This window comes from Carassius carassius, chromosome 15 (genome assembly GCF_963082965.1).
Source record: "Carassius carassius chromosome 15, fCarCar2.1, whole genome shotgun sequence".
Lineage (NCBI taxonomy): Eukaryota > Metazoa > Chordata > Actinopteri > Cypriniformes > Cyprinidae > Carassius > Carassius carassius.
In genome coordinates this window covers 14,331,911-14,344,904 of record NC_081769.1, presented here as the reverse complement: position 1 = coordinate 14,344,904, position 12,994 = coordinate 14,331,911, and the positions used below count along the sequence as shown (strand labels likewise).

Below are 12,994 nucleotides of genomic sequence, written 5' to 3'. Positions count from 1 at the left end.
ACTGAATAGTCCATCTGCCATCAGTGGTTCAACCGTAACATTATGAAGCGACGAGAATACTGTTTGTAAGCGAAGAAAACAAAAGTAACAATTTTATTCAACAATTCCTTTGTCAACAGTTTCCTCCTAGTCTCTCCAGATCACTCAAACTGCCTACACTCTTCTGTGTCAGCCGCACCACAAGGATGTGCTGTTTTCTTTCAAATCAAAGTATATATGACTGCAGAAACAGCTCATTCTTTACTTGGCAGTTTATGGGACAGTCATAAGCCTCCCCGGTTTTATCCAAATATCTTAAATTGTGTTCCGAAGATGAACAAAGCTTTTATGGGTTTGGAATGACATGAGGTGTAAGTGATCAATGACAAAATTTTCTTTTTAGGGTGTAGTATCCCTTTAAATAAATAAATAAATAAAACAATGTTGCTTTATATAATATCTGTCTAGAATGAAAGGAAATATTTCCTACAAAACACTTGAGATTCAATTTAGCTATCTAATGATGCATAAACCAGCATTAAAGGGTTAGTTCACTTCAAAATGAAAAATTAGTAACACTTTATTTTAAGGTTCAAATTTTCACTATTTTTTATTTACCTATTAGCATGAATATTACTAGCATGTTCATACTTTTATTAGTATTCATAAAGCATATATTAAAATGTAAAATTTTTGGGTGAATTCAACATGAGCGCGGTCATTTTAAGAACACAGTTGATTTGTAATCAAACATACTCAGTTGTCTTAATTTAATACTGATTTAAAAAATAAAGAAATCATCTAAAATATCCAACAGCCATGTCATTTTTCCTTTCTCTGCAGCAAGAGCTGGTATACTTTACTCTGAGCCGTGACACAAGCACTGGCCACACGGTGGCGCTGGAGCAGATGTTGCAGCGCTGCAATGAGACCCAGCAGTGGGTGATGACCGAAGCGCTCCTGTGCCCGACCCTCTGCAAACGTGTGCAGCTCTTCAAGAAATTCATCAAGATCGCAGCACAGTAAGTATATGCTCATAAACAGAAAATGATCTCACGGACTTGTGCTGAAGCAACACAGCCATAACCAAGCTCAAGAATATCATACACCTTTTCACTTGGGCCGACAAGGAACCACCTAACAACCCAAAACATCCTAGCAATCACATAGTAACGTGCTAAAACATCTAAGAACACCCAGACATTGTGGCGGTATGTTTCTTAAAATGTGAAATTATTTGTTGTTATTTCTTTCTACTCAAATGGTTCAGGTGGTGAACATGCTCATGTTATCTTCCTTTCTTTATTTAGCTGTAAAGCACAGAGGAACTTGAACTCATTCTTTGCTATTATTATGGGTCTGAACAGTCCCGCCATCAGTCGACTCACTCAGACATGGGAGGTAGGACAACACCAACTCCAATGCACAGAAGCATACTCCTAAATATTCAGAAGTGGTAGAGTTGCACTTAGATTTCTGACATCAGTCTGTTTTTAGAAGCAAGAACCTAGAGTGTACTGCAAACTCTGTTAAACAGGTACTGCATTGGCTTCAATTCTTCTGTTTTTTTTTTGTTTTTTAATCTGTCCTCATTTCAGAAAGTCCCTGGGAAGTTCAGGAAGCTGTTCTCTGAGCTGGAGAGTCTGACGGTAAGTGATTGTCTCACCCCAATCTTAACTTGCCTCCTGCGAGTTCACCTCCTGCTAAAGGGTGTATTAGGATGTAATATATGAAGCTGTAATCATATCAGAGCCTCTGGCCTCCAGGGAGGAAACAGCAGGTGGTGTTACAGGGGAAGAGATTTGAGACAAACCAGATGGTTTCAGTGTGAAATAAAACAAACGCACAAATATGTACACATGAATGCTTTTTCATGACCCGCAGGATCCTTCTTTAAATCACAAAGCCTACAGAGATGCCTTCAGGAAGATGAAGTCTCCCAAGATCCCTTTCCTACCTCTGCTTCTGAAAGGTGCAGTAAGCAAATTTATGCTACTTGACATACATATCATCAGATTATTACAAATTAGCACTTGACACCATGGGTTTGGATTTATGTGGAAGACATGATTGGAGAAGTCCAGTATAAATCACGAAAGAGAAGTCCGTCTCAAGGAGAGTCTCAGTAACTCTTAGAGAGTGCAAGTAATGTGTGTACTAAAGTCAACAACCATTTCTATCTGAACAGATATTACCTTCATTCACGAGGGCAACAAAACATTTCTCGACAACCTAGTCAACTTTGACAAACTAGTAAGTGAACAATTAGACCTTATAGATGTTTTTTTTATTAGTATTATTAAAGAGCGTGTTCACCCAAAAATGAGAATTGTCATCATTTGTTAAACCCTCACAAGTTTGGAATGACATGAGCGTGAGTAAACAATGACAATTCTAATTTTTGGGCTAACTCTTCTTTTAATATAATTCATGTCCCATCAAATGACCAAAACAAGCTAATGTGAATGTATTTTATGTACAGCACATGATTGCAGACACAGTGCGGATTATCAGGCAGTGTCGGACAGATCACATGGGTAAGTGCTCAAATCACACCAATTTATACATTTAATAGTTCCTACCTTGATGAAGTATGTAATCTCTGCCCAACTGATCCCAAACAGGTTTTTGCAAAAAAACCTGCCCAGTTGCTACTCAAAACTAGCCCAATGGCATTTCGAGGGGGGTCCCCCAGTAAAAACTGCATTCCAGGGAATAAATTGCATGTTTTTTGGAGAGGTTCCTCTGGTAAAATTCACATCGCAGGGCCTAAATATCATGTTATTGGGGTCACTTAAACCCGCGGACATGAAAAACAACGCTCATGTCGACAGTTTTAAAGTAGCCTAATTCCACCGGAAAACTGCAGCCTTGGCAACTATGAACCAAAATGAAGTTGAAAAAAAAGCAACAGGTTTCCCATCCAACCCACAAATTCCTATTGGCCAGATAAACAGATAATCCCAGCACAAACTCGTTCCATTGGTTGAGCCAGTGTTGCTATGTCTAGTTGCTGGTCGGACTACTTAAACAACCAAAACATTTTTGATTGCGCCACAATGTTTACATTTCTCAGAGGAATCAGCCTACAAATGGTCTCTTCAGAAATTGTCTCTTCATTTTAAGCCTAGGTAACAGAAATTGTTAGCTTTTAAAACAATGACCACTTGCACTTGAATTTGAACAAATAGAACGTATATTACTGCATAACCCAGATCTGTCTCCACACTTAAAAAATAGTTTTGTCCCAGTTTAGTATTTTCAAGTACACTGAAAGTCATCCTCACTACTGTTGTGTTGATTTCCATAGGTTGTAATAATTATCTTTGGCTTTTTGTCCATTAGGAAACATGTTGTCCCAGAAGGACAGCGTGGAAGTGAGAACGTACATCAATTACCTGCACGTCATCGACAATCAACAGACTCTGTTTGAGCTCTCACACAGACTTGAGCCCAGGACATAAAACAATTCAATATACCCCAAAACCACTACTGAAGACTGGACGGTGTCCTTCCTCTAACGCAAGACTGTGACGAGTACGTCCTCCACTAGGGGGAAACACAATCACGCCAACCACACAGAACAGATTATGGCAGAACAGATTATGGAGAGTATGGCACAGCCAAAGAAATCTCAGCCAGTTCAGCCCACCATATGAAAGGAACTAAGAAGCTAAATCATGCAAGAAAACAGCAAGACTGAACAGTTATAACAGTGATCCAGTATTCTTTAAGTTACAGTACAGAAAGATCATGTTGAGAATTCCGATATCTCCATAAAGCACATTTTTCACTCAGTAGTATAGGGCAGATTTGAGTTACTTTTAGCCACTGCAAAATATGTAGCTTCACTAATAAATAAGAGCATATTCATATATGAGAAGTTAATAGGCACATCTATATTTCTGTGTAGTCCAGTTAGTCTGAATTTTGAGCTAAATGGACATATAACAAAACAATGTGATGCCTTTTTAGATCAAGGCCATCAAACAATTTGTAGACAATCAGAAAGATATCCCAATCACACTGTATTTTAGGTGCAGAATTGCTAGCAGAAGCTAGTAGAAGTTTAGATTAAAGCGACAATTAGTTGAACTTGCATAAACCGTAAGGACATCTTAAAAATTATGCATATCTTTGAGGAAAAAAATATATATATCTGTGTAATTATTAAGCAGACTGTCATAGAAATAATTGGGTTTTAATGTATTTTCCAATGTATTTTATTGGAAAAGCCTTGCTAAAAATAACTAAGCAATGGTTCTGTAATGCTTATTTGAGATAGTGCTTGAAGAAAGCAAATGTATAGATTTATTGTATAAGTTGTACTTTGCATTGTGAGACATTGAGATATTTATTGAACAACAAACTTGTCCCTGATTCAGAAGGACGACAAGGCAAGTTTTAAATACAAAGAAAAGATGTAATGTACTGTAAATGTGATCAGATGGTCTGAAGGATTTGGCTACGCCATTGATTGACCAGTCTGATAATGCCTGTGACGTTCACATGTGAACTCTGTAAATACGAAGACTTTGTTTTTAAGAAATAATGATAAACAGGCCATAAAGCAATAGCAAGGTGTACATCTCACCTTCAGAAAAAAATTGTTAGCAGTGACTGACTGTAGCAGCTGTTTGCACTAGTTTTCTTCACAAAGAGCCTGACATAAAAAAAGAAAAAAAAGAAACAATTGACACTGTCTTTTTTTTTCAGGTGCACGCATGCTGTAAAATCCTTCTTTTGTTTAATATTTTTCTCATTTTTATACAGTATGTTTGAAAATGTTAAACGTAAACTAGCCACTTACCGCCACCTAGTGGTTTGTTAACTTTTAAGTATACATTAGCTCATAGAGACTAACAGGAAATGCCACAAAACACTCATTTTGATTCATTGGGTCTACAAATCGTGACTTCCTACTAAACCCCAGACGTCATAAGTGTGAATATTCTCTGTGACGCTCGATTGGCTTACTGTCTAAACTGTTACAGATCCATCCTGTTCTGGGCCATTATAACCTGCTGCGAGGCCGCTGCTGGACTCACTGAGAGGGGAGGAACAGCTCCACAGCTTGTGCTAACCTCTCATTTCCCTCTCTAGGACAGATGTATCATTTTCTCATCTCCTGACAAGGTCTGCGTCATAGCAAAGAACCATACAGACAATCCCAGACCAACAGCAGATGTTGTGTTTCGTGATTGGTTACTGTGTGGAATTTGATGTTTAATGGTTTACTTACCTTCTGAACACTATTGAAAAAAAAATCACATTTGTTCAGTTCAGCAGTATACTGTAGTTAGTTATTAAATCCCATCAAGGGACACGTGGAGGGGGGGGGGGGGTGGACTTGACCAAGGATGTCATTCAGAGATGATAACAAATTGGTTTCTGTCCCGACGTGAGATGAATCACACTATCTCTGTATTCAGCAGGAGAGGAAGGTCAAACACACCTCATTTGAAAATCAGTGTCAGCCTGGTTCATAATCTACTGGGAGTCTCATTGTTGCGGCGCTGGAGGAGATTGTGTCATTCAGTGAGCACAGAGTTGTCTAGAACCAGGTTTTAATTGAATTAAGCTAATAACAACATCAATATTGCAAAGTGTTAATACTTACAATACTTATGCCAATAATGGCTACTTTTCTACGGTATACTGATGTTTCTGTAAAACTAGGGCTGCACGATTTGGTAAAAATATAATTGTGATTTTTCTGATTAAAAAAAGTGTTTAAAAAAAAAATCCACAGTTGCTTTACTTGTTTGTGGGGTGGACAATTTGGCCCAATTTTTGAGATTCTACATAAAAAAACGAAGAAGTAAAAATATTTAATGTTTACTTACTAACTTCTAAACAAAATCCTAAAATAAGAAAAAGTACTATTGAAATATCTCACTGTGATATATATATATATATATATATATATATATATATATATATATATGTATACACGCACACACACACAGTGTATAATGTCATTTTTAAACATTGAATTATCATGCTTTTTTGTCAAAAAACTGCATTTTATTGCAGTATTGCAAATGTGTCTATTTATGATGACAACCACTTGTTTATAATCTTTCATTACAATTTTGGGAAGATGGCTGGCGAATGTTGCGTTTCCAAATACATGAACGACATAATGCACAGCAAAATCATTTACTGTGAACTGAACTACTCTGAGACACTAAAAACATGGATAGTGACAGGTTTGTATGTAAAAGATGTGCTTCACCTGAAACTTCGCGTGTATCTATATTTAATTAAATTGCAGCATTTGCGATTTATGATTTTGGTTTTATTTTGCCTGATCGTGCAGCCCCGCATCAAACAACATAACATCTTATTTGCATTTAATATGAAACAAAACACATTTTTCAGCTAAAAATGATGATATATTATGTATACGAGTCAACCTCTGTGAGCAGATTGGAGTCGGTCGTTTGTTTACACGGACAGAAGCAGTGCTGTTCCTGCCAGAACCCACTTTGCAGGCGGCTGGTGTGTTTTGAGACGGAAGCTCCAGATGTAGGTGGAGCCGCGGTGTTTTGTGCGGTAAACTGGGCACTCGTAGGTGTTCCTCACATCCTGCTGGTCGATGGGTATCGCGCGGATGTACAGCACTGGCATAGCTGGAGTCAGCTCCTTCAGAACAGCCTCTGATAACAGACCCAAGGAGCTATCCCAGCGAGCACCTGCAGGAGGAGAGCAGGGTCACATTCATCCTCACAAACAGGAAATTCATGCTGGAATGGAGATTATGCTCACCCTCAATGAAGAGTCCATGAATGTATGCTCCCTCTCGAGGGGGATGGCCATAATCATCCTTGGTTTTCTTGGTGACGTCCACACACAGACTCATCCGATCTAAAGGCCACTTGTTTTTTCGAGCTATACTCTGCAGAATTGCTGCAAAGCAGAATGTTTCAGTACAATAGCAGCAAATCTGGTTTTGGATGTGTTTATGTGTGCATTTGTCTTACCTGTGAGAAATGACTGAGGACTAAAGAGTCCAGAGATCCAAACCACAGCAGGAAACACAAAGTCTTGAGTCCATGTGTCCAACTCTCGACACTGAGCCAGAACGTCACTGAACCTGCAGGATATGATCATGTAGACCTTACAGTGAAACAGTTGAGATTCTTTCTGTAATGTGAAGTGATGGTTACTGTACCACAGAGCCAGTGTTTTGGTTGAAAGGAAGGCCAGCCTGCTCCAGCTCTCTGGAACGCTGTCATAGAACAGAGCCGTCTGGAGATGCTCCATGTCTGAGGAGAGACTCCGTTCACCCTGTAATATCATGTTAAAGACCAGTCATACGCTTCACACTTGCTGTATACATATGTGCGTGTAGAAGATAGTGAGCAAAGGCAGACAGTAGCAACAGGGTTCTTTAGTTCTCTTACGAGAGCTCTCTCGTACTGCGTCTTAGCTAAGACGCTACGGGAAAAGTCTCTTTTCACGAAATACTGAAGCAAAAAATTATCCTTAATTTTGTATTTTTGTAAAGCGCATTTGCAGCAGTACACAGCCATAGGCGAGATGGCTCGCTCGCTCATTGGCTTGTTCTGCGGCAACTGCACAGCCTATCGAGCGCAGGCTGATGCAACACCCGCCGAAACGGGTGTGGCCCAACCTATAAAAGGAGCTCGAAAAGGCTGACTCACCTGATTTTTCATCTCTTCAGCGAAGCTCACGCATCGCTGGATCACGAGGAAGCAAGCGCCGTCTGGAAGAGCATATCAGCAGGACGAGCCATCCTGAAGCCGCTGGCACCGCCGCCTTCCACTGCTGTCCTGCTGCGCTATCCGGCACCCATATCCTTTATAATCCTTGTTCTGTGATATTCTGTGTGTGTGTTCGCCCTGCGACGCACATTCACAAAAGAGCTGCGTCTTTTTAAAGATGCCTTCGTGCGGCTCGTGCAGAACCCCGCTCAGCGAAGGAGATCGTCATGTCATCTGCGTCTCCTGTCTGGGTGAAGACTATGCAGCGCTCGCGCTCGCTGATGGCGGATGTCCTCATTGCGAGTTGATGCCTATGGTGACTCTGAGGACTCGCCTGGCATCCTTCTCGAAGCCTGCATCATCCGCTGCGCCGCAGCGCCGTAAGAAGCGCCGCTCGCAGCGCCGCTCGCAGCGCCGCTCGCAGCGCCTACCAGAACCGCCTCCAGCACGGCCGAGCTTGCCGGTTCCCTCCGCTTCGCCGGTCTCCCCTGCATCGCTTCCCGATGCTCAGCGTCCGCTGCTTGCCGACGCGTCATCGGAGGAAGTGGATCTCAGGCCCGCGTCGGAGGAAGAAGACACGTGCTCTCTGCTTGCTTCGGGCAGTGAGGGTTGGGCGAGCTCCGTGGATCTCGCGCCCGCTGCTCAGAGGCCCAGCAGACGGGGGGATATCGATAAGGAGCTGATGCGTGTACTCTCGTTGGCCGCGGCGAGCCTCGGCCTCGAGTGGTCTGCACCAGCGCCCCCTTCACGTTCCCGGCTGGATGGTAGCTATCTTCCGGATGAGCGCTCTTCCTCAAGCTCAAAACACGCCCCTTTTCTTCCTGAGCTTCACGAAGAAGTGGCGAAGGCTTGGGACGCTCCATTCTCGGCGAGAATCCGCTCATCTGTTTCGTCAGCATTCTCCACACTGGACGGTGCTAAGAACAGAGGCTACCTGTCACTTCCGCCGGTGGAACAGGCTATAGCAGCGCACCTTTGCCCGCCCTCTGCTGGACGGCGGACTAAGGCGGCGTTGCCATCCAAAGCCTGCCGCATGACGTCATCGCTGCTCGCACGGATATTCTCTGCTGCTGGGCAGGCTGTGTCTGCGTTACACACCATGGCGACACTACAGATTTTCCAGGGCGATCTTCTCCGCAAGCTGGATGAGATGGGACCTGAAGGGATCTGAGGACTGCTTCGGATCTCTCCCTCCGCGCTACTAAGTCCGCTGCACAGGCCATGGGACGGGTTATGGCTTCCGCTACGGTGGCTGAGAGGCATTTGTGGCTGACGCTTTCTGACATCAAGGAGTCTGAGCGCGCTGCGTTTCTTGACGCTCTGCTAACTCCTGCCGGCCTCTTTGGATCTTCCGTCAACGAGTTTGTGGAGAGATTCGCCGAGGACCAGAAAGCTTCACAGGCATTCAAGCACTTCTTGCCGAAGCGCTCCAGTTCTGCAGCTAGCCGCTCTAGACCGGCCCCACAGAGCTCTCAGTCACGCCCACCGCCTCCTGCTGCGCCATCACGACAGCGTCAGCAAGCCAGAAGCCCCGAAAGCATCCTAGCACTGCTGGGAAAGCGCCGGTGTTCGAGTTCCGCTGCGGCCGAGCTCTCACCCAAGCGCGCCGCTGTTGCAGTTCCAAGAGTTGCGACTGCCTCAGTGTCTTCTGCAATGCGCAAGCCTGCACGAGTGCCCGCTTGCCTGTACACAAAAGCCGTTATCACGGCTACCCAGATGTTTCACAAAAACAGTGTTTTTTCTGGTGTTCCGGCCACGGCCGATGGTGCTATAAATGTTGTGACGATGCCCACTCCTCAGTGCCCATCTCCACATGTAAGCACAGCCCTATACACAGGGCCTGCGCTCATAATGTCGACTCAAGCCGGTCTCGCACACTACATAGTAAACGTGCCCACCCCTCAGTGCCCACAATTACTATGTCACACGCGTCATGTGGTTTCTGTAAAAACGAAACCCGTGCACGCTCGTCCGGCCACGGCCGATGGTGCTTTAAATGCAGTGACGATGCCCACTACCCAGTGCCCATCCCCGCATGTAAGCACAGCCTTGCACACAGGGCTGGCGCACATAAGATCGACACAGATCGGTCGAGCGCGCCGCATAGTAAACGTGCCCACTTCCCAGTGCCCACATACACTATGTCACTTACGGTGCGGGGCTTCTGTAAAAACGAGGCCCGTGCACGTACATTCTGCACAGGCAGACGGCGAGTTGGAAGTGGTAAAAGTGCACACATGCAGCCCACGGTTACTCGCAGATATATTGAGTCCCACGGGACCCGCTCAGCCTCCCTCCAGTCGGTTAAGCGCCGGAACGGGGTCGAGGATGAGCGATCTGCCCGCTGTGATCAGCGCGCTCCCCGCCTCAGATGCGCAGCACACTCGAGCGCCGCCGTTGCCCAGTCAACAGAGCGCGTGTCACATCCAGCCCTTAGCCATTCATGCAGATGCATGGTCAGCGCTTCCAGGGGTTTCGGATTGGGTGCTAGGCATTATAAAGAGAGGCTACTCGCTACAGTTTTCTCGACGCCCACCGCGCTTCTCAGCGCGCGTCGAAACTACGGTCAAAACAGAAGTAGCACACATACTTCGGGCCGAAATATCAAAACTGTTGAGCAAAGGGGCTGTAGAGCCTGTGTCTCAAGCTCAAAGCGAGGGGGGGGCTGTACAGCAGATACTTTCTGGTGCCCAAGAGAGACGGGGGTCTCAGGCCCATACTGGATCTAAGACAGCTGAACAAGGCATTGATGAAACGCAGTTTCAAAATGCTCACGACCAGGAAGCTCCTCGCGCAGATTCGCGGAGGGGACTGGTTCATGTCAATGGATCTGAAGGACGCGTATTTTCAAATACAGATAGCGTCAAACCACAGGCGGTTTTTGAGATTCGCCTTCGAGGGCCAGGCATACCAGTTTGCAGTCCTGCCATTCGGCTTGTCCGTAGCTCCTCGTACGTTTACGAGGTGCATGGATGCAGCGCTTGCTCCTCTCAGACTCAGTGGCATACGAGTGCTGAATTATTTGGACGACTGGCTGGTTCTGGCCCAATCACGAGCGGAGCTTGTGGACCACAGGGCCGTTTTACTCGATCACCTCGAGAAGCTCGGCCTCAGTGTCAATTGGGCGAAGAGTTCGCTGAACCCCAGTCAGACGATCCTGTTTCTGGGTATAGTTCTGAACTCGTGTTCCATGACGGCGCGACTGTCACCACAGCGCACGATGGGCATTCAGCGCGCAGCGAGTTCTTTCCGCTGCGGCGCGACTGTGTCGCTCAAACACTGTCAAAAGATGCTGGGTCTCATGGCCTCAGCATCTCCGGTTCTGCGGCTGGGCCTGCTCCGCATGCGCCCCCTGCAGTTCTGGCTGAAGGCTCGGGTGCCGCGCAGAGCGTGGGCGTCTGGCCGGCTGCATTTCAAGGTCGATCAGAGCTGTGTTGCGGCTCTAGCAACTTGGACAGCGAACGGCTGGTACCGATCAGGTGTAAGCCTGGGGACTTCCCCGAGTGTGAAAATGGGATGGGGATGGGGAGCGCTGCTCGAAGGCAGACCGTCCTTTGGCCTATGGTCAGAACGGGAAAAGCTCCATCATATCAACTGCCTGGAAATGCTGGCAGTGGAGAACGCGCTGACGCGCTTTTGTCCCCATATCAAGGATCACCACGTCGTAGTCCGTTCGGACAACATGTCCGTGGTGTCCTATATAAATCGCCAGGGCGGTCTCGGGTCCCGAAACCTGTACAGGCTGACGGAACGCCTCCTGATTTGGGCTCAACGCAACGTGCGCTCGCTGAGAGCAGTGCATGTGCCTGGACTGCAGAATCTGGGTCCAGACAGGCTGTCCAGAGGCAATGTCCCTACGGGCGAATGGTCTCTACACCCGCAAACAGTTCGGCTGTTGTGGGAGAGATTTGTCATGGCGGAGGTGGACCTCTTCGCGTCCCACGAAAACGCTCACTGCCCCGTGTTCTTTTCCAAGAACGAAAGCGCGCTGTCATGGAAATGGCCGTGCTGCCCGCTTTATGCGTTCCCTCCCGTCTCCCTCCTTCCGCAGGTGATAGAACGGGTGAGAGAAACGAGATGTTCAATACTGCTTGTGGCACCTCTTTGGAAGAACCAACCATGGTTCCCAGATTTGATGCAATTAGCAGATGTCGCCCCATGGCCGGTACCGTTGAGGAGAGATCTCCTCTCGCAGGCCAGGGGCTCGATTTGGCACCCTCAACCGGAGTTGTGGTCCCTCCATGTATGGGCACTCAACGGTTAACCGCTGATCTCGCAGTGGGAGTGCTAAATACCATCACTCAGGCTAGAGCTCCGTCGACACAACGTCTGTATACCTCGAAGTGGTCGGTGTTCTCCAGCTGGTGCACAGCTCGAGGTTATTCACCCCTTAGTTGTGAGGTGACGGAGGTCCTTCCTACAGGAGCTGTTGGATAAGGGCAGAGCCCCATCCACGCTCAAAGTTTATGTGGCGGCCATCGCGGCGTTTTCTGAAACGGCGTCCGGTCAGTCAATAGGAAGGACAGTTTAGTCATCCAGTTCCTCAGAGGAGCTAGGAGGCTGAATCCTCCCAGACCTCCGTCAGTCCCTATGTGGGACCTCGCGGCGGTTTTGGAGGCCTTGAAGGGTCCCCCTTTGGAGCCTATCCAATCGGTTAGCCTTCAGCATCTGTCGTTCAAGACAGTATTCTTGTTGGCTCTCGCTTCTGTGAAGCGTGTGGGTGATTTGCACGCGCTCTCGGTGAGCCAGTCGTGCTTGGAGTTTGGGCCCAATGACTCAAGGGTCATACTCAAACCTAGGCACGGTTATGTGCCGAAATCACTCAACACACCGTTTCGGGCTCAGGTTATTGCCCTGTCTGCCCTGCCGGTGTCAGGGGAGGATGGAGACTCGAGTCTTCTTTGCCCTGTCAGGGTTTTAAGAGCTTATGTGTCTCGCTCTGCTGCCTTTCGGCAGACGGAGCAGCTATTTGTCTCGTTCGGTGGACGTTCCAAAGGAATGGCTGTTTCAAGACAGACTCTATCCAGATGGATAGTTGACGCCATAGCGTTAGCTTACGCTTCCAGGGGCCTTCAGTGCCCGTTGGGCGTCAGAGCACACTCCACAAGAGGCGTCGCCTCGTCGTGGGTGTGGTCTACTGGGATCTCCTTGCAGGATATATGTATGGCGGCGGGTTGGGCCTCGCCGTCTACATTTATCAGGTTCTATAACCTGGAGGTTCCCGCCTTGCAAGCAAGGCTGCTGTCGGTATAGAAGAATCAGGGCCCTGAGGGGAATTCTGAATT

The 12,994-nt window shown here is 46.5% G+C and overlaps 2 protein-coding genes across 4 annotated transcripts in view; one reads left to right on the top strand and one right to left on the bottom strand.

The window, feature by feature from the left end:
• Positions 1-4,672, top strand: part of LOC132158188 (rap guanine nucleotide exchange factor 5-like) — a 58,400-nt gene extending 53,728 nt beyond the window's left edge. For both annotated transcript variants that reach the window (XM_059567511.1, XM_059567510.1), the window contains 7 exons: positions 823-1,001; positions 1,290-1,380; positions 1,578-1,628; positions 1,864-1,951; positions 2,168-2,232; positions 2,462-2,516; positions 3,325-4,672. In XM_059567511.1, coding sequence (XP_059423494.1) covers positions 823-1,001; positions 1,290-1,380; positions 1,578-1,628; positions 1,864-1,951; positions 2,168-2,232; positions 2,462-2,516; positions 3,325-3,443 — 648 coding nt within the window. In that variant the 3' untranslated portion in view covers positions 3,444-4,672. The remainder of the gene's footprint in view (positions 1-822; positions 1,002-1,289; positions 1,381-1,577; positions 1,629-1,863; positions 1,952-2,167; positions 2,233-2,461; positions 2,517-3,324) is intronic.
• Positions 4,673-5,933: 1,261 nt separating this feature from the next.
• Positions 5,934-12,994, bottom strand: part of si:dkey-233k19.3 (dynein axonemal heavy chain 11) — a 75,454-nt gene continuing 68,393 nt past the window's right edge. For both annotated transcript variants that reach the window (XM_059567508.1, XM_059567509.1), the window contains 4 exons: positions 7,157-7,272; positions 6,966-7,078; positions 6,751-6,891; positions 5,934-6,677 (listed from right to left, as the gene is read on the bottom strand). In XM_059567508.1, the coding sequence (XP_059423491.1) occupies positions 6,430-6,677; positions 6,751-6,891; positions 6,966-7,078; positions 7,157-7,272 (618 nt within the window). In that variant the 3' untranslated portion in view covers positions 5,934-6,429. The remainder of the gene's footprint in view (positions 6,678-6,750; positions 6,892-6,965; positions 7,079-7,156; positions 7,273-12,994) is intronic.